The sequence below is a fragment of the Sylvia atricapilla genome, chromosome 6, assembly GCF_009819655.1.
Source record: "Sylvia atricapilla isolate bSylAtr1 chromosome 6, bSylAtr1.pri, whole genome shotgun sequence".
Lineage (NCBI taxonomy): Eukaryota > Metazoa > Chordata > Aves > Passeriformes > Sylviidae > Sylvia > Sylvia atricapilla.
In genome coordinates, this window is record NC_089145.1 from 39,120,826 (window position 1) to 39,144,334 (window position 23,509).

A 23,509-nucleotide genomic window follows, 5' to 3' on the forward strand; every position below is an offset into this window, starting at 1 on the left:
TTTTTATTAATTTGGGATTTGGTTTTTTCTCAGGGTGTGGGTGGTGAATTCTCTGCTTTTAGCTCACTTGGGTCCAAGAATGAAACCAATTTTTTCTACTGTAATTCTTAATATCATCTTGAACTATAGTAAAAAAAAAATAATGACTATCTTGTTGCCCAAAATTTGAAACAAAACAAAACAAAAAGATTAACAACCTAGTCTGCATTTTCTGACTGCAATTCCCCAATCACATCAAAACAGCCATCAAGCACACATGGAAATTTGTTCTCTGGGATGCTAATTTATGTGTTCATTCCCTAATTTAAAGTCATTGTTAACGTGATGGGGTCACTAAGGGGCACTGCAGGTTGTGAGGAGTCAAGAAAGCCACCAGGAAAACAAATCCCCAAGTTTCCTCCAGTGGATGCTGGTGAAGAGGTCCATGACAGGACAGTGCCTGCAGGTGTCCACAGGGCTGGGTACCACAGTGGACTGGAGGGAGGTTTCCAGCCCTGTGGCTGCAGGTGACACAAGAAAATCCTTCTGCACACCAGATTGTGGCCACAGACAGGATTAAGGTGCTGGCACTGTTACAACACACTCCTGTCCGGATGCTGGGAATTCTCTGGTGCACTGTGAGCTTGTGCCTCCTTCTGTGGCTGTAGGAAGCCGTGCTGCTCTCCTGCATCACCACATGTGAGCGTTTTCTCCCTGAACCAAGACTGAATCTGGCACAAATCCAAACAGGCATGTGACTTCCAGCCCTCATAGTACAGCAACGGGGCCATCCCTAGGCTTCACCCCACTCCTCCCTGTGCTGGCAGTGTGTAACTCCCAGCCCTGGCATTCACCTTGGGAATAAAACAATCCTTTGTGGCCAGCAGCAGGGTGTCACATTTTCTGCTCGCACTGGGATAAATACCCACAGCGTTTCAACACCAGTGCAGAGACAGAGCATGTCTTCCTTCCCCAGAAAGATGAGAGCCAGAGATTAAAAGCAAAACGTTTTTGAAAGTCTTGATCCAAATAGGGGATTGTTGCACTGCACCAGGTAGAAGTTTTCTGTATAATGAGCAGGGTCTCAGTTTCACCCCAGAACCTTTTAAGGGAAAAACACCTGAAGTTTCTATGCTCTCCTGGCAGTAATTGGCTCAATATCAAGACAAAAACACTGATAGGTCTCTTTAGATGTTTCTCAGAAATATAGTTATTTTCTATTGGGCCGTTTGCCAAAAACCCCACCTAAATCATTCAGCATTTTAAAGAAGAGCATGAAGCTTCTCAGTGCATTTTCGGGGTGTTGCGTCAGGTGTGTGGGACCTGTCCCTACACTGTGAACAGCTTTGTTCTTTTGTTTTGTATTATTTTCTTCTTTAATTAAAACCTTTTCACTTTTTCAAGACACATTAGATTGTGCCATCTCACAAACTATTTTAAGCCATTTCTATAAGGTGCTGGACACCCTCAGAGTGTGTTGGACCCTCGTCCTGGCTCAGTGAGAATTCCAACAGGGGGTGACTGGCAGCTTTGCCAAAATGCTTGAGGGGTTCCCAGGAGCCACAGCTTCACTGGGTCACTGCACGGGATTAGCAAGGGCAGGTTTTAAATTTCATCATCGCTTATGAATGCGGGGTCTGGGCATGGAACAATCCCAGCTGAGGGAAAAGGCAGAAAATCCAGAGGAAACACCCCTTGGGAGTCAGCCTCTAGAAGAAGATGCCTTCTTCTTTCCTTAGCAGGATAGGTAAGGAGTTTTGATGGGCTACAGATACCGAGCATCCCCAAGGCAGCCTAGAACAGTCACCCGGACTCAGAAAGTAACAGTGCCTGAAGTCCTTAATTACCTTGTAGCAAAAAGTGTAAATCGATGAACAGTGGCACATCTCAGGAGCAGTGTGTGATTTCACTCAGTCAAATAAAAGAAGGAAAACGCGGCTCTGAAGTCTATTCATTAAAGTTTCTGGCTGATGCAGGCAGAAAAAATTCACAGCTGTGGTGAATCTATCTCCTTTTCCTATGTGGAAGTGACCAAATGCTCCCTCACTTTTCTGTAGGAACCAAATATTTCTCCAAGGGGAGGTATTCGTGTGGGTGCCAGACTGCCATTTTAATGAAATTCTAAGTTTTTCTTTAAGTGCTTCTAAATGTAATTGAAGCAATAGAAGTTTCAGTTTGGGGATGTTTGTCAAATTTTCATTGTTAAATGATTTTGATTAAAGGATTCCAGGATACTGAAATGTAATTTTCAGTCTAAAAATTCTGTTTTCTGTCCCAGAACTTTAGTCCTTTTTAAAGGACTATGTTACTTTTATATTTTAGCAGTGTATAATAGGGAAAATGAGGAATAGGTATTATGCACTGCTGCAGTAATCAGACAATAGGAAAATATATAAACATGGGGTTTTGGTGACCTCCCACTAGCAATCAGGAGTCTTTTAAAAAGAGACTGGCTCTTTGTCCCTCTAGCCCCCTTTGTAAATCAGGTGACAGCATTTCCCTCTTCAGCACTTTATAAAAGCAGCATTTTGACATGAAAACAGCACTGATTTTTACCAATTTAACCTTATTTTCTGCAGGAGCAAAGAGATATTAAGCTAGCCATTAAAATTTTAATAATATGAACTCAGTCAGTTGCATTGCTCTGATCACAAACACCTCATTTCCCTTGGGGAATCAGGGCAGCCAGGGTGACCAAGAGACCCCCAAAGCACCAGGATCCAGCTCAAACCATGGCCTAGATGAAGACGTCGTGGTGACGTCCACAGGCACACTGTTATCCCTTGAGGAAAGATCCCTGAGCACTGTGCTCAGCAGACCTGGATACCTTCCCATACAGCAACAGCAGCCCATCCTGAGCAGTGTGCTGTGATGGGGAGTAGAGTTTGCCTTCCCCTTCAGTTTGGCTGCACAAACTGGTGCCAGAGCAGAGCACAGACACCTCCAGCATGGCAGTGCCCTCTCACACCATGTTACAGTCACCCCCAAAAATCCGTGGTAACTCTCCAGTGTGCAGGGTACAATTGCAAACGCTTCTTGAACAGCAAAGCCGTCAGTGCCCTGCACCACCAGCAGCATTACCTGTGCCAGAGGAGGGTGGTGTGACAGATCCTGGGCTGTCATCTTCCGGCTCCGACACCGTCACCGTCGGCACCACCTCATGGCTCGGCTTCAGGCCAGTGTCCGGCTGGGTCGGACTCGGCTCTTTGCTGGCAGCTTCCTTGGGGCTTTCTGTCTCAGTGAGTGTGATCTTGACGGGGCTTGTGGCCACAGAGGGACTGTGCTGACCCCCAGGCTTTCTGTCTTCCAGCAGGTCTTGCTCCTTGGCTGCCTTTGTGCTCTCCGAAGGCGTCCGTGGAGGTTCAGCGGCGTGGTTGGACCCCACGGGTGTTCCCCGGTACTTATCACTAAGGTCTGGGCTCTCATCTTCTGAGTCAGAGTCATGTTTTTCTTGGTACTTTATTTCTTCTGATCTACTCATGTCCATGTATTTGTAAGCTTCTACTTTCATGGGATCTGCTAAGGTTTTGTCGACTTCAGTGGACTCTGCAGGAGTCATCTCTATTCCCGAGTCTGAGCTAAACAAGCCGCGGGATTCAAACCCAGTCACGTCTTGAACAGGATGCCCCAGGGCGTTAAACCCCTCCGTGCTGCCCGAACAGGAAATGGGGGTGTTTTCCTGCTGATAGATGCCCGTGAAATAGGTGGAGTCCCGTGGGGTGGTGTAGTGGACATCGGAGATCAGAGAGGTGTAGAAGGAGTTGTCCCCTCCGTTGGCAGTGGAGCCGTAGTCAAAGAGATGTGATGAGCCTGTGACACCTGAAGCAAACACACAAAAACGAGGTACAATAAGACACAAATGCCTGCATGCTTTCTGCATTGAGCTTTCTGCAAAGCCACACTCACTCCCTGCTGATTTTAGGTCTGGTTTGTGAACCAGACTTGACTTTGCTTACAAGCTCTTGGGCACTGTCCCTTTCTATATCTTTGGGCAATATAGTGGCACATCTGTCACACAAGGCTTCCAGCTGCTGTTCCATCCTAAAATAGCTATAGGGATCCTGGTAGTAACTAAGCATTCCTGGCCAGTATTTGTCCAGCCTGTAAATAAAAACTTCCTGTCATTGAAACCTCACAACATCCCTCACAATCCAACCCAGGGGCTCAGCATTCAATACCTTTAAAAGAAATCTAATGTCCAATACTACACGAGTATTTCTTTTTAAAGGAGGAATTTCATCCTAAGGAAACTTCTCATGATGAAAAAAAAAATTCTGATGGACAGAAATTGAGAGGGAAAGTTGGCAAGCAGATTTAAATTACATTTTCTCTTCAGAGTAGCCACCCTAAATTTGTGAAACACCAAGGCAGAGACTCAACATCCTCATTTAGTGATTTCCACATGCTCAGAAAGCTGTAGCCTGTGTGCATCCTCTAGAAATCATGCTGGCACAAAGGTGGTTAAACCCATGCATCATTTTCATGCACTGCCTCTAATTCCCTCTGCCACGCTCTCAGTTCCTGGGGATGATGCTAATTAAATTAGAAACAGCAGCCACTCTCTCTCTGCAGCATTCATACAAAGCCCAGCTCGGCGATGGGAACAGCGAGATCCCCCATGAGGGAGGTGGGAGAGACGGATTTCTGTGGGCGCTGAAGGAATGGGATGAGCAGGAACAAAGCCAGTGTCTGTAGGAGCTGGTGCCTATGGGAGGGAGCAGCCTGTTTAACCCCTCGTGTGCTGAAGCATCACAGGGGCTGGCTGACTTTCTCCAACCTCTCCTCATCTCCCATAAGGGATGTGAAGCTCCTGACCTGCTCCACAAGTGCCTGGGTTACCACACACAATGCAGATTCATCATAATACTAAAGGGACATTGCTGCAGCTGCAAAGCCAGAAGGTGGAAGTCGTCTATGAGAAAGCTCCCAAGATGCTTGCATTTGGGTATTTCCTTCCTCCTTGCACACACAAAGAATGATACCATCTCTAAACACCACCACAACTGCTTCTCCCCACAGCCCTCCACGCATCAGGCATGTGCAGCTCATTCAGTGAGCCCTGAAGCAGTATTTTCTGCCCTGTAATGCTTCAGAGTTGTAGCTGAAGGCTTTCTTTTACTGCACAGCCTCACTGGATTTGACACACACCCCCCCCCAAGAGATCATTTCCCTCATCGTGTTTCTGCATTGTTCAGGGTTGTGATGTCTTGCAAGCAACTTTTCCCTGGATTGCCTGTAGGCTGGGAACAAAATGCCCCTCCTACTTCAAGGGGAAACCTGGGAGCAGAGGGGAAAAGCAACCCAAAAATGCCACTCCTTCCTTTTCAGCCTCCCTGTGCTACCTGTTCCTGTGTCACCATCCATTTGGGTGCTGTTGGTCCCCACCCCTCCTCCCAGCTGATCTGCTCCTGCACACACGATGCTCCATCCCCACATCCAGGGATTGTAGCAGCCTCTGCCACAGGAGAGCACAAAGCCAAGGGTGCTGCAGCCAGCGGGTGGAAAATCATCCATTCTCAGCCATTCCCAGCCTTCAGCTGGGTGTTCTCGCTGCTGTGTAGCACTGCATAAAACTTTTCATAGAAACATTTATCATCAAGGCAAGCCCTTGCCTCAGAGTGGTGAGGGTCACTGTAGAGATGTGAACTCGGGGCTTATTTCCTCCTCTCTATCTATGCACCTTTACATTTGCCTAATCCAAATTTCACCCTCTGTTTCCCTGCCAGCTCTCTCAGGGCTGCAAGATGCTTTTGTAACCTGCTGCAGACAGCTCCCATCCTCTCTGCTTTGAATAACTCAGTCTCAACAGCAAAGGTACGTGAGAATGAAGCCCAAGTGGAAAACCACAGCAAAAACCAAAGCAGAATAAGGGATAAACTGGGCTGCTCAACACCCAGATTCTACCTGAGGTCACCAGTGCCTTGCAAGGACAGCTCACACCCAGAGCACATTTCTAAATGAGCAGTAAGCAAAAAGGGAAAGGTCCTATTCCTTGCAAGTGCTTTTCTTGCTGAACTTGCCATTTTGAAAATTATCCATAAACAGGCTTGGATTTTCACAAATGTGTTGGTTAGGTGGAATTATCTGATGCATTGTTTACGCCAACATATTCCAGACGGTGAATTGCTGACTACAGACTATTCATGCCTGTTGCTGCCAGTATCTGCTGTTTGTAATTTACTATTTGTGCTGGGTGAGTGGCTGGTCTAAACCATGGGGTTTCAGGGCTGCTCTTTCATTAAATGCTTCCTCGACCTGATCCAAAGCCCACTGAATTCACTAGAAAAGTCCCACTGACTCAAAGTGCCTGTGCACCACCTCAAGATGGCTGTGGGATACTTTCTGCTCACGAGGAAAACACTGTAACAACACCATCAGAGGGTAAAAATTCCATTCCTACAAACATCCCACTATTGCTAGGAGAGAGGGAGCACAAACAGAGTCAAAGGAGATTGAAGCCACCGCCAAGGCAATATTCACAGATGCTTTTCACAGCTTTCATTTGTGCTTTGTCCACAGTACATGGGAGCCAGATGCACAAGCGTTTGCAGCTCTTAGCAATGCTGATCAACAGAGCAGTGAAATGGTTTCTAATGCATTTGTGTTAGGTGCTTCACAGCAGGAGCTAGAGCCAAGGCAGCTCACAGGAGAGCCACGGAAAATACTATGCCTATTCTTTAGGTTATTCCTCAGGAGAAGGAAAAACAACGCTGAAATAGTCATTGACACAAACATTACATTTTCAAATCGTACAAACCCGGTGCTGTAGCAGATGCTAACACAGGAGCTGATTTAGAATGGATTCGCTGCCAATCATAAACCTTTCTGGTTTTTCCTGCAGCGGTTTTGCAAATAAAAATGAAAATAGAATACGCATTTGCTACTGGGGTTGAGAAGGAGAGAGATACAGAGTATGTGAGCAAAGGGAAGTTCACATTAACAGGACATATGGGGATCCCAACTCTCAAGGCGACAGCAGAGTCAAAAGCACTGAAGACAGCTGAAATCGCCTAATTAATAGGATTTAATGTAACTCCCTATTTCCTCTGGGATTGATTTAAAGCCATTGCTAAAACTGCCTCTCATTTGGGAAGTGTGAATCTCTCAGCTATTAGACTGGCTATTAAAGACATGGAAACTGATAATAGCTGAGCAGATTTTTGCTGAAGAATAGTGTACTCAGAGCCTGGTGATTAAGCAATGCCCTCTCTGACTTCTAAGTTTATTTGGTTCAATATCCGTGGGAAGGAGAAGCCTTGAATAGCACCGGTAACAGATGACAGTATCATGTCTGAATTTACCCTTGTTACAAAGGCTGGGGGTTTTTTAATCTGGATTTCACTCAAAACTGCCCTAAAACTTGCCTGCCAATTCAGGTGAAGGAAAGCTATTCAGCTGCTGAGAGCAGCAGTTGTGCTTTCCTGTAACACGAACCCTCAGGAAATAATTTCACTTCCTGCGACCAGCTAAGAAGTAATGGGCCTGATTCAATCGCTCCAGCCCAGCTGAGATGCTCAGCAAGTTACATGTGTTTTCATCAACTGCAAAGGAGAAAAAATGAATATTGGAAAATGACTGTTTTGTTTGCTCAGAATAAGTGAATGCTCCAGAAATCCTCTCCTACCGAACTGGATTTAGAGCTATTTAGCAATTGACACAGGAAATAATTTAGAAATCATCAGTTCCATGCAGAGGAGCTCTTAATTTAAGAAAAGCATCTGAAGACCAATTTGGATCAAGGCAGGCTGCACTGCTGCAGCAGACTGGAACAGGGAACAAAAAGTTAGCTGAGGATCACAGTCAAGAAAAGGAACTGATTTAAATAAAACTGATTTTTTTTTTTCCCCAGCTAGAGTACTCTTGGCCTTACTAAAATTGATCACTTCAGAATATTGCGCTCAACTTTCAATAAAATCACCTTATTTCATATTATCCTGTCAAGCTTCACATGCAGCTCTGGTGATCTCCACTGGCACAGACAGACTGACATTTGAGGGACCTGATCTAGTGGAAGGTGTCCCTGCCCACAGCAGGAGGATTGGAACAAGATGATCTTTGAGGTTCCTTTCAACTCAAACCATTCCGTGATTCTGTGACATGAAACTTCAGTTCCCCTAAACAGCTGGCAAGCCCTCAGTGCAAGGTTCTGTATTTATTGCATGTCATAGATTTGCTCAAAATTAATAATTTTTCAGAAGAAGAGAAGGGAGAACTAATCTTTAATTAGGTGATGCCGTTTTTATAGCCTGGAGCTGTGCAGAGAAGACAAAATCTTTTTGCTTGCAATGGGAGGAATCAAGGTTTCAGTGACCTTTTCAGACAAAAGCAGAACAGTGGGAGCAAGCAGCTTCCAGCAAATTCCTGTAAGTCTTTTAAATAGTTGGCTCTGACTTTTTGCTTCGGGTGTTGAGCTTCAGGAGTCACTACTGGCTGCCCTAGTGCTGCAGGGATGAAAGCTCCCAGAAGCAGGGTCTTCCCAGCTCTCTCCCATGTCCACCCTGTCCCATTTCAGTAATCCTTGACCTGCAGTAATTAATCAACTAGAGATAAAATTATATTTTTATTACTCTGCCATGAGTAATGTATCTTCATGCTTTCTTCCAAATGCACAACAGAAGTAGTTATTAAACAGTCCTGCCATTCTTTCTGTACCAAATTTACAACTTTGTTATCAGCTACTAGTAAAAAGCCTTTGCTTGACCTTGGCTTCTTTTTGTTCCTCACTTGCACTTAAAAAAGGAGCGGGGGAATGGGAAAGAAATTTTCCTGTTTTTTGACCCTGATACATGATGCCTCATTGTGTCCTTTCAGTTCCTTAACTCAGTCAGTTTCCTTTTTAAAACTCATAGTATCTTAGTGCATTCTCATCTGCATCCATACACGACTTTGTGCAGCTGTTCAGTCTGGCATCGCCTTTCCACTCCTCTTTACCCTACCCAGACAGACCAGCAGTCTCAAGTCTGTCTCCAGATTCAAACACACCATTTTCTTGGATCCAGACCAAGCTGTTTTTCCCTCTCTGCTTGTTTTCAAGTTCAACCCAAGCACCAGGAAAGATCCAGATTTCCAAATGTCCTTGACTAGCACCTTCCTGGCAGTGGTAATGGCAGAGGTATCTCTCAACCCCAACCCAAATCATATTCAAAAGAATCTGGGCACCCTCAGGGATATTTGAGTGTACCACATGGGAGTCACGTCTCAGCTCTGCAAGACCCTTCTGCGGGAATTTTCTAACCCCAAACACTTCCAAACAAAACTCAGAAGTTCTTTAGCAATTGTGTGTCAACTCGAGTAGAGCTTGAACCCCAAATGTCCGAGACCTCTCACGCCAAGCAGAGGCATCACTGTGCTGTGGATAAGACCACTGCATCAGCTTCCAGAGTCCCCTGGCTGAGCCTTTCTCAGAGCCAGCTGTCAGCCCTGAGCTATCCCACCTCCAGGTACTTTGGGCTAGACAGACAGCAGCAAGCTGCCTGCAGGAGGACTGCAACGGGGCGTGCATCCCTGCAAGGAGCGCCAGCTATTCCCAGCTGCCAGGAGATGGTGCTCTGTGTTTTAGCTGGGGATTCCCAAACCCACTTCACAGGCTGGCAACTTCCTTTCCTCCTTCCTTTCCTCTCATAAATCCTGTCTGCAACAAAATACATCCCCCACAAATGGCACTGGCAGACACGAACGGCCACATCCCGAGAGTGGTCTGGGGATTCATTTGCACAAGGGATGCTACAGAAAAACCGGATGTATGGGGAGGGTACACGATCCTACTCTGTTATTCCTCCCCGTGGCTCTCTGCAGGGTCCCGAACGTGCTGGGGAAACACAGAGCAGCAGGGAAGCTCCAGCAGCTGACAGTCTGAGCCTCAGCTCCTGGGGACAGGAGTGAGTCAGTGCCTCAGCTGTGCAAGTTATTCACTCTTCCCCTCTAGATCCCCCAGCATCCCAGCAAACACTGCCATGGCAGGTGCTGCCTCCTGCACAGGTAGGAGGGCAAGAGGACAGTGTGGGGAGAACAGGCTTAATCCTATAGACACACTGATTACTCAACTGATTTCATTGAAGTGCCTTCTGATTCATCACCCCCCTGAGATGGAAGTGAGTCCTAAATTCAAACAAGTTAACGATAAGCTTTGGTGCATGTAAAACCTCTCCTCCAGGTCATTTTGCAGAGGAAATGAGTTACTACAGCCTCCCAGCTGGAGTTGCATCACTTTTCCACAGCTTTAGCCGTCTATTGTAAACAAGGCATTGCAGCTTCCAGATGCAGGGATACCCAGTCTCGGTCCCCCATATGATAAAGATATGGGGGAATGAATGGGGGTCAGCTGGCATCCCAGCCCCAGAAAACCTTGGCTGCTGAGGATGAGCAACTTTTATCGATTCCCCACCTTCCTGTAAGCAAAGAGACTGGAGCAGGAGACAAATCCCTTTCAGGATGCATCTCTGAGACCCTGACACTTTTGGGAGCATCAGTTTGCCAGGTTGAGAAGCTCCCCTCAACAGCTGGTAGCAGGTCACCATCATGTTATGGTTCTTCCCAAGACCCTGCCTGGAGTTCTTCCTCTTGCCCAGCCAGCTCCTGGTTTCTTCCAACATCTGGACAGAAATGGAACAGGTCCTGGCTCTGCTCTGGAGTGCTACAGCCTCATCTGTGGGAGGGATATGCCCGAATCACTGCTGAGCTTTTAATAAGATTAAGAAGGTCCATCCCAGCCAGATATTAACAGCATCTCTTTTTTGGCCACAGATGCTGCACCACAGCAGCTATTGTTTCTCTGTCAGTGCCTCTCCAAAAAGATACCAGGGTCCACCTTTCTGCTGCACAGTAGCCACTGAGGGTGCCATGGTGCACCCCAGACCAAGCCAAGTCAAACAGGGGAGCAGAGCTTGGTTTGGTGATGTTGAATATCCTCAGATCCCACAGGCATCCAGGGGACTCCAGGGCTCACAGCATCTGGCAGGGGTTGCTGAGCAGGTGCCCTAAAGACAACCATCAGTGTGCAAAGTGAACCCATCGTAAATCATTCAGCATTTCCCACCCCCATGTGCCCTCGGGGCTTTCTGCTTCAATAAATGGTCTCAGAGAGCTCCAATTTGACCTGGCAGTAAAACACTGGCATAAGGTCTGTGACAGCCCTCCACAGCACTCTGGACAGCATGAAAAATACCGAGCATTTTAAAAGGAGGCCTGAGAAGGAGATTTGAAACATGCACAAATTTGCAAATGCTGCTAGATGTCCAGCATTTAAAAAAAAAAATCATTTAGTGAGTTAACAAAAATCTGGCTCTTGTGAAAAGGTTTTCACTCCAGTGATAGTAACATGACTGGTTGATAGGTTTCAATGACACCATGATACTACCTAAAATACCTTCAAATGCAATTTCCTGAGGATAATTAAAGCCCACTTATAAGATTAATTCTTTCATACTTCACTGTTGTCACATTTTCCTTGGAATGATAAAACTTCACTAAGCTCCACGACAAAAATACTCCAATACTAAGTGAATTAGCACTTAAATAATGTTTTTCCATTACCTGAAACAGGACCAAACTCCCTTTAGAGCAATAGACTCCAAAGCATCTCACAAAATCTGGAAGTGTTTGGCTAGAGTCTCATTTGTCTTTTAAGTTTTAAAATACTGAAACCTCATTTCCAGCATGGATCATGAAATTCAGCTGCTCACTGCTTTTACCCATAGAGTAGACCAGGTTGTCCTCCAATCTCCCTTGCAGAACCACCTTCTTTCCTGGCCAGATTCCACCCCTGGAATTTCCTGTCCCAGGCACCTCCAGCCCCACGTTTGCTGGGTCCCAGTTCCTTGTAAATTCAGCTTTTCATGCTTGCTCCAAGTCAACCCCCAGCCACAGAGCTACAGGTTTCAACTCAGCCTGGAAAAGGGAGAAATTCCAATGCCAGCTGCTTTTGATGCTGAGATAAACCTGGGACAGAAATCACTGCCCTGCAGCTTCAGGCTCTTCCACAAGGAGCGAAAACCCAGTGTTGGAGAAGAGCTTTGCTGTAGTACAAGGTTTTTTAGTAAGAATCTGATACACCTCTGGAGTAACTGCTGAGTTCTCTCTATGCCACTCATATCTGACCACAACGAATTGTGGAAATGTCATGGAAAACCATTTATAAAAAAATGAGAGAAAAGGCAGAAAGGGCTGTCTTGTACTTGGACTTGGCTCCCCATCCCCCAAGGCTGAGGCCACTCCAGCTGGATGAATTTTCCAGGGTGACAGAGAGACAACTGCAAAGAGGTTCAGCTGAAATCACTGAGGGCTCTCAAGAGGAAAATTAATTTTGTGGCAATGCCTAACACCTTCAGTGATGTGTCAGGCAGAGTAATTCAGGGAGAAAACCAGCTGTCAGGCACTGTGGGCTGGGGGTAAATCAGGAGTGACTCCACCAAAGGTACAAGAGTTAAATCTGCATAAAACTGTCACTAGGGAAGGAAGTATGAGGCCCTGGGAGCCAACAAATAGAGTCTGGAGACAAGGCATTACTGGCCATAAATCAGGATCAAATCTAATGCCCAGGGGACAGCAGAGAAATCTAGGTCAGAGAGGACACAGCAGTGCCAGGCTGATGCAGCCAGACACAGAGAAATATCAAAAATCATCATCAAGCTCTCTTTCCACCCACGGTTTTCCCACCTCAACATGACCTGCTCCAGAAAGGCCAGAGGAGCAGGTGTGCTGACTCCTGATGTCTGCTTTTACAGGCAGCAACAGAAACATTAAGACAAAAGACCCTGTACAGTATTAAGCAGGATACAGAATATATAATATGAGAAAATATTTAAAAGAAAAAAGAGACATGGGGAGGTTCTGCAGAGGCAGGTGAGGCAGCTGACTCTGATCCAAGGGCTAATGGGGTTTCCTTGCACATTAGGTGAGTTCTCTCTGTTTCTAGAAGGCAGTGCCACCAAGGGTGCACCAGAAAGTCACTCAGCAAGTTTTCAAAAGTGTGTTAAAAGTTAAACCTCTCAAAGTAGTGCAGAATTTGGGGCAGAGCCACTGCAGTCATAAATCAGCATCAACCTGCTGGCTCCAGCTTCTGCTTGAGGAGGTTTGGGCCATGTGTGCTATAACTAATGCTAGAAATATCCTTGCCTTCAAGGTCTCTCCTTTCTTTACCTGCCACTGTGTCTCTTCTCCTGTGACAGATGAGTTCACTCCAAGCAGAGACAGGAAAATCCTCTCCAGACGTCTCATTCCCCTGGTGGACAATTTTTAGACCTATCCCACCCTTCACTCTATGTTACAGAAGAGCCAACATAAGCCCTTCTCTCTCTTTACTGTGAATACATGACTCCAAAACTGTTCACCCCCCCACCCCCAGGAGAGCAGCCAGAAAGTTTGGACTCTGTGCTCTGAGTGAGGCATAATTAAGATTTCAAGGAATACAGGTTAGTTTGACTGTCACCCTCCCGGAGAGCCCAGGAGATGCTCCTGTTCCTTCCTTCCTTCCTTGCAGTGGCACCCAGCTCCCCATAGGACAGGCTGGTGGCTAAACCCCAGCCTTCACAAAGTGAAGTACTGCAGAGCTTGCACTCCTGAAAGCTTCTGAGGCTGTGGAAGAGCGAGCAAGGATCCAAAACATCCATTTGCTGGAGTTGTGGTGTGTTATTAAAGCGGGAGGGGGGCAGCAGCTCCGCAGCAGTGCCAGGACCAACCTCTCTGTCAGGAGCTTCTCAGCCGGGGTTTAGCTCCAGCAGGGAAAGGCTGGGGATAATTACACAGCTCCTCATAACCTCCTGCAGCTTTACCAGAGCCGGCTCAGGTGCCAGCTGCCTGTGGAAGCTGCAGGGAAAGGCAGGAGCAGAGAGGTCTCCTATTGCTCTGCTTGTCATCCCATCCATGTGCTGCTGCCTCATCCACACCTGTGGCAGGATTTCCAGGAAAAGCTGTAATGAAAACTTAGATTCCCAGTCATAGGTGTGGGAAATTAAGCTATGACTCGTGTCAGAGAAAAATATGTATAACGATGAGATTGTGACATGGAGAAAGATACATTTCAATAATACAAAGACAATTTTTAACAATACGAAGATAAATTTTAAGAAACTGCCAGCTGAAACGAAAGGAATGATAACAGAACAAAATGTGTGGTCACTGAACAGAATGGTTAAGCAAAGATGTAACTGTATGAAGCTGCAAGCAAAGGAAAACTGCCACGAAAAGGAACCAGAGGTCAGAGAAGGGTGAAGGATAAAGACTCTGACCCCCCCAGCGACCACCAGAAACAATACTGAGTGGAAACTAGACATCACAAGGAAGAATAGAAACTAGGAGGGGACTACGAACATGGACACCTCTAAATACCTACAAAATTAACACTTGGTGCGCATGTTGGTGGATCAGTGACTCCCTGTGCACCCAGAGCTGCCTTGCCCACTTTTTGCCCAACATCAAATTAATAAATTACTTAATTTGAAAATGGAGTACGCCTCTTCATTTCTAACACTGGGAGGTCTGCTTTCCTCCAAAGAATGTCCTTTCCCCCAGTGGAACACCCAAGGCTCCCAAGTCATTACCACCCTGGCCCTAGAGGAGGCAGAAGGCACTGGAATAGTTTCCTGTGCTGCCCAGAAAGTTTCAGATCATGAGCAACTAAAAGGTTTTGAGAGCAGTTACAGAAGGAGCTCTCAGATGCAATCAGTGGAGGGAGGAGCTCCTGCTTGAAGAGACAGGGTAGATACATGACCTCCAGGGCAGCTCTCCTGCTTCAGGCTCTAGCAGGAGCTACTTCTGGAAAACAGCTACACTACAGTCAGAATTGCATCTGTGATGACCAACAAGGACCTTTTCCATCCCAGCAGATACACCAGGTATAGCACTTCAGCTGAGGAGAGAGCAGCTTCTAGAACAAGTTCTGGACACGACATCTCTGCAGATACTGCTGATTCACCCACAGGTTTGCACCACAATGATAAAAATGTCCAAAGAGAATATCAAAATATGGCAAGCAGTTTTTTCTGCACTGTTTTCAAAGAGACAGGAGATCCAGAAAACTTCAGGGCAAGTGAAGCAGTTTTTCCTCTGGGAAAAGCCCATTTTTAGAGTCTACCACTGTCAGTGAGCCAGAGGGCATTTGCAAGAGCATCACTACTAGATAATCTTAAGCATTAGAATCATAGAATGGGTTGGAAAAGACCTTATAGATCTCCCAGTTCTGCCTCTCTGCCATGGGCTGGGACACCTTCCACTACACCAGGTTGCTCCAGACCCCTCCAACCTGTCCTTGAACACTGCCAGGAATGGGGCAGCCACAGCTTCTCTGGGCAACACGTGTCAGGGCCTCACCACCCTCACAGGGAAGAATTTCTTCCTATCTCAAATCAATTAACCCTCTGTCAGTTAGGAGCCATTTCCCTCAGGTCCTGTCTGTCCATGCTCTTCTAAACAGCCCTTCTCCAGATCTCCTGTAGCCCTTTCAGGTACCAAAGAACTGCAATTAGGTCACCCCAGAACTTCTCTTCCCCAGACTAAACATCCCCAGCCCTCTCAGCCTGTCCCCAGAGCAGCTCGAGCCCTTGGAACATTTCAGTGGCCTCCTCTAGACTCACTCCATCAGCTCAATGTCCTTCCTGTGCTGAGGATTCCACAGCTGGATGCAGCTTTCCAGGTGGGCTCTCACCAGAGCAGAGGGGCAGAATCCCCTCCCTCAACCCAGTGCCCACACTGATTTTATTGCAGCCCAGGGGACAGTTGACTTTTTGTGCTGCCAGCATATATTGCTCAGTCATGTCCAGCCTCTAGCTTGTGCTTTAAAAAAAAAAAAAATAGTGTTCAAAAATTAAATTTAACAGCCTTCTTGGCTATAATATTGGCTTTAGGCATCACAGGAAAAATACTGAGTGTGGGAAACTTCATTTTTTCATGTAATTTTGACATTTGGTTCCCTCTGGTAATCAACTTACAACATACATACAGGGTATCAGTCAGATGGATGAAGTGATAACAGGGGAATTAAGACACTAAGATGTCCTGGAGTGAGGCCTTTACATGCAGTAGCAGACACTGGCAATCACTCATTGCATTAAAAACCTCAGCCAGGGTGGTGTAGATGCATTAGTGGGTGCCTCAGTGCTCAGGGATGCAGTTATTCCTCTCAGTGAGTGTGTGCAGTGCTGCAGCCTGAGCACAACTGAACACTCAGTAGGACACTAAAGGAGCCAGCCCATGGACAGAAATAATACAAATAAGAGCTCATGGACTAACCCTGCAATGTAAAACAGGAAGTCCCTGACAGGGATGGACAGGACAGGGGAAAAAAGACTCCCATGATTTGTTTGTACCTTGTCCTTTAGCACAGAAAACCCAGGAGTTGAGCATTTCTGTGGTTTGTTTTTCCCCTGTTTAGGAGGACAAGAACAGAAAGATGAAGAGAAGCTACAGAAGATGCCCTGGAGGGCAGGATACCTGGGGCCACCCTGCAGGAGGGAACAACAGATAAATTTGTATTGCACAATAGAGGGAAAGGGAGAGCAAGAACAGGATCACAGTCTATAAATATTCTCAAGGTATAAGTGAAAGGAGGGAATTAGTCACAGTCGGAGAGGATGGGAGGAAAAGTGGCTTGAAGTTAATAAATAAAATTAGGCTGCATGTCAAGGTTTATTTCTTGATGGACAAGGGCAGGGGAGTAAAACAGGGAGCACAGGGGTGCCAATGCACAATCTCCCCATTACAGCACATCTGGATGAGGGAATGATTTCCAGTTCTGTCCTTTGACAGGGTTCCAGATGTCTTTTTCTTGCACCACCATAAACAGCTCTATTTTGCCTCTAGTAACTTAGCACTGCAGATGAAAGCTGGGAAGCTAAGGGACTCTTCATTTTGGCAAGAGAGAAAATTAAAGGGAAGTAATTCTGCTTGGAACTGAGCTGTAACAGATTTTTTTAATGATTTTTTTTTAAACGTGAAACAAAAACAAACCAATAAAAATCAATTTAGGTCAAATCAATTTAATTTGACCTGAAGCTAAATGTCAGATCTGGTTTACAGCAAACTTCTAATACCAAAAGGGAACTGCTGTGCATCAGGGTCCCTCATGGCCACACATGCAAACTGGTGCATAGAGAGGATTCTGGAGTGTCCTGAATTTTCACTCTCCCATCCCAGCTGCACCTAACAGGGTCCAGCTCCCTTCAGAGCCAGAGAAGCATCTTTTATCTTCTACTCTAACTTTTCCCCAAGTCAAATCATTCCAGCACAGCACCCACATGAACAAAGTCCTAAATCATCCTCAGACCCATCTTAGCTCCCAGCATTTTGGATTTAAGCCCATGAAATTATTCACCACATCATATAGTTGCTATAGCAACACCCTATTGAGTATTAATATAAATTACTGTTCCAAAATCCCATCTATTGGAAGGAGCTGTGCAGCAGGGGTAAGAGACATCTTTGCCTGAATGGCTTTCCATTTCCCATTGCCCCCAAGAAGAGCTGATCCAGGATTAACCACATCCTGTCTTCCCTCAGTGCTATCCGTTGTGGCGCTGAGCTGTGGAGGGCAAAAAGCACTTCCAGCTTGTCTAAAGCTGCCTCTTCACAGCAAAGTTTCCAGAAGTGAAAAAAATATGCTCTAATTTAAATGCAGACAATGAGCATTTTTGGTAGCCCAAGCAAACGTGTTAAAACCCAGACCTTTTCTCCTCTTTTTTTTGACAAGAATTTACAGTATGATGCTGCAGAGGTTTAATTTTCCAGTAGAACTTTCTGAATGCTTCCTTTTCATTAGGAAGGACAATAAACACCTTCTTTTCTCCTGATGTTGAATGTTAGAACAGTGTACATTCTTCAGCACACATGAAATTAGTACAGAGCTGAGCATGGGCAGAGAGCACTAGATGGAGGAAGAACCTCTAAAGCAGCTTCTTCCATTAAATTCTTCTTCCAAGACAAAAAGTGGCTTTGAGTGGTGAAATACAACTAATTGGTTAAGCAATGGCCTTCCACAATAATTCAGTGATTTCAAGAAGTTTGAAACAGCATTTGATGCTTTCCTATCCAAATGCCACATGGCTCAGGCTCTTCCCTTACAGCCCACAAGCCCAACAGATGCAAGTATCAGCCATGGGATTTTAGCACAAAAAGAGCTGCTGAGGCCCACACAGCTCCCAGACTGACCTGAAATATCCCCCAAACCAATATTTTTCTCCTTTAAAAACTGGAAATGGGAGAGATGAGGGAAGTTGAGGACAGGAAACAGCATGAAGAGCATTTCCAGCAGGCTATTTATACTCTCTCTGGCTCAAATCCACTTACCCTGAAGCCATTTAACACTGTTCTCTAGTGTGAAAGGGTCTTCATGTGGATAAACATTCAGGTCTGTCACTGTAAGACACTCACAACATATGGGCAGACTCTTCATTTCTAACGTTTTCACCCATTTAAATACATCAGATATAGGCTTAAGGAGTTTATGTCTGATTCTGACCGAGATGACAAGTGTAAACAGCCATTTCAGTGAGGTATTTCTGTCTGCACAACCAGGATGCAATGACACACCTCCCTTTGGCTGCCATCCCTGTTCCTGAGCCAAAGGCTGTGCTGGAAACCCAGGTCAGGGCTGTCTTTGGGGATCAAGAGTCCCCAGAGTGAAAAGGAAGAGGAGACAGGAGGGAGAACAGGGAGCACTGGCCAAAAACAGGGAGAAGTATTGGGAAAGAAGAAAAAGATGAGGTGTGGAGGAGCAGGATGGAAAGCAGAAGTAGGGAAGGACACTGATGGGAAGGGAGAGAAATAAGCAGAGCAGAGGGTTAAATAAAAAAAAAAAAAAGATGCAGGAGAATTAAAACAAAGCCATGGAAACACAGGACAAAGAAAAGTAGAGAAGAAAGGAGGGACTGGAGTATGAAATGGATGAGAAAAGAAATTTAAGAAGCTCTAGGACAGACACACATACCTGTCCATTTGCAGACTCTGAAGGTTACTACATTAGTTCTTCCCTCATTCATATTTATCCAACATACAGTTCTGGGAGGCTATTTTTAACCATGCACAAAAACCACACAAGGAGCTTTTCTCACTTCCATTTTGGAGGAAGGGCCAGGCACTTCCCAGGCACAAGGCAGATCTCTTTTTAGAATAAATTCAGAAAGACTATCAGAGCAAACCCAACGCCTATGAATAAATAAGGCTGTTCCTGCGGAGGAGGCTGTGCCAGGAAGCTATTCTGAGAATAGAAGAAGATATTTGGGAGTGAATGATGAGGTGGTGGCCTCCCTGTATGGAATTTTACCTGCCTCCTCAGGCATTTTTACCTGTCTCCCTGCAGGGAATGAGCTTTTCCAGTCTGGAGCAGCAAAGAGCATGAGGAACAACACGTGCACAAAGGCAGAGGAACGTGGTGAACACATGAGCTGCTGGGCAGGTCCTGCTGCTTGCATTGGTGGAGCAGCTTCTTGCACCATGGCCATGCTAGTCTGCCTGAGGATAGCCTGAAACAGGTTCAGGAGCACCAGCCTGGTGCTATTTTTGTTCCCTATCAGGTGTGGGGACCTTGGCTGGAGCAGACGTGCTGCTGGAGGGATGGTCCATGCATCCTCATCAGCAGGGTGGATATTGCTGCAGTGGGAAACTCTGGGCAGGGAGGGGCTTAGCTTAAGGCAGAAATGTGCTGATTTAAGGCTGAACTTTCTCCCATCTGTGTGCTTGAATCAGTCAAATAAGCTGCTGTGTCCTGTTCCCTGCACATTACAGCTGCTCTGCCCCTCACTATAAGCATCAGCTGGGGATGATTTAACCAGTTACAGGAGGAAGAACCCAGAATCTGTATAAAACCACCCATCCCTTCTTGGGTAGGAAACCAAGGAAGGCAGGGATGGACTCTGAGGAAGCATCACCTCCTGTTTCTTCCCCGTAGTGCTGCTGGATTCTGGCTGAGCTCTGCCTCAAGGCTGCCCCAACTCCAGTTGGAGCCACTCTTGTTACTCCACATGAAGTGGGAGCACATGGAGATGCACAAAGCCATTTCTACTCACCTTTCCCCCCAGCCCCATGCCATTTGACCATAAGGTACATTCAGGCTGCTTTGAAAAGTACACGTCCCTCTCCCTGGGAGGTGGCTGGGGACACCCATGAGCAGAGAGTCAGGAACTGAACACTGTTTGACAGGACTCAGGCAACAATCTTCCAGATATCCTTTTAAATTGTTCTTTGTTCCTTTCCTTTGGCTGCTGGATTTTACTATCTAAATTGTGCAGCCTTATTCATCTGGAGTTTTATGAAGCGAGGCATTGGTGAATTTTATGAGATTGCAGCAGAGGCATCACTTTTATGAGAGGTAAAACCAAAAGACTTTGGTCCAGCTGCAGTTTGACTTTACTCAGCTGCCTCTCAGAGCAACTGGGCTGACAGAGATGCACCCTCCTGAGAGTCCAGGCACTAAAAATATCAGGAATGTGCATCAGAGTCTGAGTGCCTGCACAATTTATCCTCATTAAACTGATGTGCAATTTGAAGATACAGATCCTTGCTTAAAAATTGGCATGTTTCCCTATTGTGATTCCCTATCCATTCACAAAGTCTCTGGGACTGGAGCTCCAGAAGGCCTGGCCGCAGCAGAGATGGCTTTAATGAATTTAGCTGGTTGGGCTGTGTCCCGTGGCCAGGGGAATAAACCAGAGATGCAGGGAGATGGCAGGAAGGTGAAGCTGGGTGGAAAGAGGGCAGCAGAGACTGTGAAGATGCAGAAGTGCTGCTTAATGGTTGGAAGCACATTTTCCTGGCGAATTCAATTGCCAATGCACACGCAGAGGGTGGAGAATGCACAAATGTCCAGATGGGAATCAGCCTCTCCTGTGATACTCCTCTGTCATCCCCATGCAAAGCCATGCAGAGTCCAGGCAGTGCAGGAACAAAACCCTCAGAGGGTTTGAGATATGGGAGTGGTTGCAGAGTTTCAGCACAGCCTGCCTTGATGTCAGACTTGAAGGAGGAGATGGATATCTCAAATGTGAGGTTTGTTGCCAGCCTTAGAAATGGTTGGAAGTTCTTTCTGCTTATCAGCACTTCAGCCCTCAAAAATAAATCTATTTCCTCTCAGTCCTTGGCAGGAGATGCTGCTGGGAGAGTGTGGCAGCCTATTCAAAAGGGCAAATGGAAGCAGGGAAATGGTTTCCAGATGTGCAAGGCAAGGGCTGGCACACAACAAGGTGAGACACTTGTAGTGCCCTTTCCATCCCCACCATGTCTGACATTTCCATGACTTTCTTCTCAACTCCACTTTTTGGGGTCCTCAGGTGAGACATGGCCATCCTAGTTATCTCCAGCTACCACAACTTTAAACCAAGGAGTCAGGTTTCTGTAACCAAGTTGCTTCCTCACACAGGCCCCTGCTGCTTTCCAATACATTCCATGGGCAAAGGAACCAGTTTTTCACAAAATTCAAAGCTAAAAGTGGGGAACATTTGGATCTCTAGGCAAAGCCATCTCCTTGCCAAATGACAAACACTGTCACAAGGCCCTTTTCAGGACATCAACCTCTGTCTTAAAAAGAAATTTGGGTTTTGATTCCTTACACTCGTTAGGAAGTTGTTACACAACCTGTCCAATATTTAGGAGTCTCCCAAATTTCCAGCTCTAATTTATTTCTCACCAACCTACATCCATTAGTTATTCTGCCATCATCAGTTCTCGCCCCTAGAAAATATTCACAGGAAGCAATCCCTCCCCTGGAGCTCTCATTTTGCCAGACTAAACAAAGCACTGTCACGAGTCTCCTAAGGAAAACTCTCCACCCTTGGATACTAAATCTCCTGGAGACTTTAGGATGCTTGGTGCTGCACTCTAGAAAGTTTCTCTTATTTTTTGTCCTAAATTCTTCTTTAATGCTGTGTACTTTAACCCACTCTTTAGTGATGTTTCTACACAGAAATGTGTTTTATTGCAGTGCAGGCAGCTCACACCATTCAGTTGGCTGGAGCAGCACGAAAAATCCACTGACAGCAGTAGGGTGGTTTCTGAAGCCTTATTCTTTCTGGTTCAACCTTAATAATTTCTGCTCTGGTATCATGAAAGGAAGAGAAACACTGGTAAGGATCAGAAATGGTGCTGAAATTGGAAGCACACAGTATTACCAGAGTCCAGGAAGCAGTTCTCAGAGTTTCCCTGGCAAGCATGGCCACACAGTAAATGCCACATCAAAGAATCGAAACCCAGCTACTCCAAAACATCCATAGGAAGGCACATCCCTGTGCACACACACTCCCACATGCACACCCCCTTCCCTCCCAAGCACTTAAGGCCTCTGAAATTGCGGGAATTGCATTTCAGGATGACCATTACACGCAGTGCCTTTTCCAGTCCCTGCATCACTGTGCTTGAAAAGGGAAGCTCTGTGCAAGTCAGCAGGCTCACACTGAATGTTAGCCAGAGTATCCCGGCCCATCTGTTGGAGATTAAGACCACAGTGGAGCAGAGCATCAATAAATGATCTGCAATTCCTGCCCTCCTCCACTTTAAGACATAGCAGGAAAAAAAATTCCCAACACCCAAATGCACTTTTCAGCAACAAATAATGATTTGGCTGAGCATTAAGCACAAAAGAAAAAAGTTTCATGCAGAACCTGAGCACCATCCTATCTCACAGGGCTTTTGTTTCAGCATGAAGAATTACGTGTAGCTGAATCTTTTTATTAGATTAATTCAATTCTTCACCTGCTTAGACTGCTCCTGTACGTCCTTTCTAAATTAAGTTTGGTTTTCTATACCTGCAGCTATGGTTATCCTGCAGTATTTTCCCTGTGTATTCCACTGTGAAAATCGTGATTGAGTTCATTTGTCATGAAACAAACACGATGCCATGAATGATAAATAAGCAGAGCGTGCTGCAGAGACTGGCAGTGCAGCCCGGCTTCCTCGGCGCCTGGGGAGCAGCGAGGGTTTCTGTGCCGCTCATGTCTCAGATTAGAAAGCTTCCTAATGAAGAAATCTGCCTAACAAATGATGTCATTTCTGGCAAAGCCACGAGCTAATTTGCAGGGAAAGTCCCAGCGACCCCAGCATCACCTCCCAAGGTGTGTGGAGGAGAAGTTTTATATTCTGCTTCTCCAGAAAGCAGGATGTGGAAGGAAGGCAGCAGTGGGGGGCTGCCTGCCTTGCCCTGCCCCTCACAGCCACAGGCATGAGCTTCACAGCCCCATGCACCTCCTCAGGAGCTGGGGAGGACATTCACCCCAAGCGGACACAGCCTCTTGTCACTCTCACTGCATCCCTGGAGCCCATCCACTGTTGCACGCTCCCACACCCCTGCTCCCTTTAATCCCACTTCCAGAGGACAGGGGGGACCAGTGCAACATTCACAGCCATACTTTACATCTCAGAATGAACTGTCATTAGACAGGGTTTCACCAGCACCACAAGTCTTTCACCCCAGCCCGTATCCAGCTCCGAGCCAGCAGCAGGTGGCTGGAGAGCACAGAACCATGACCAGGGAGCTGTGGGATGTTTCTTTCCATCTCTCACATCCCAAACTTCAGGAGGTTTCAAAGCAGCCTGGCCCACATCCAGGAGAGTC

The 23,509-nt window shown here is 46.2% G+C and overlaps 1 protein-coding gene across 2 annotated transcripts in view; it reads right to left on the reverse strand.

The window, feature by feature from the left end:
- Positions 1-23,509, reverse strand: part of RTN1 (reticulon 1) — a 117,283-nt gene that overhangs the window by 47,437 nt on the left and 46,337 nt on the right. For both annotated transcript variants that reach the window (XM_066321606.1, XM_066321605.1), the window contains exon 2: positions 3,061-3,798. In XM_066321606.1, the coding sequence (XP_066177703.1) occupies positions 3,061-3,798 (738 nt within the window). The remainder of the gene's footprint in view (positions 1-3,060; positions 3,799-23,509) is intronic.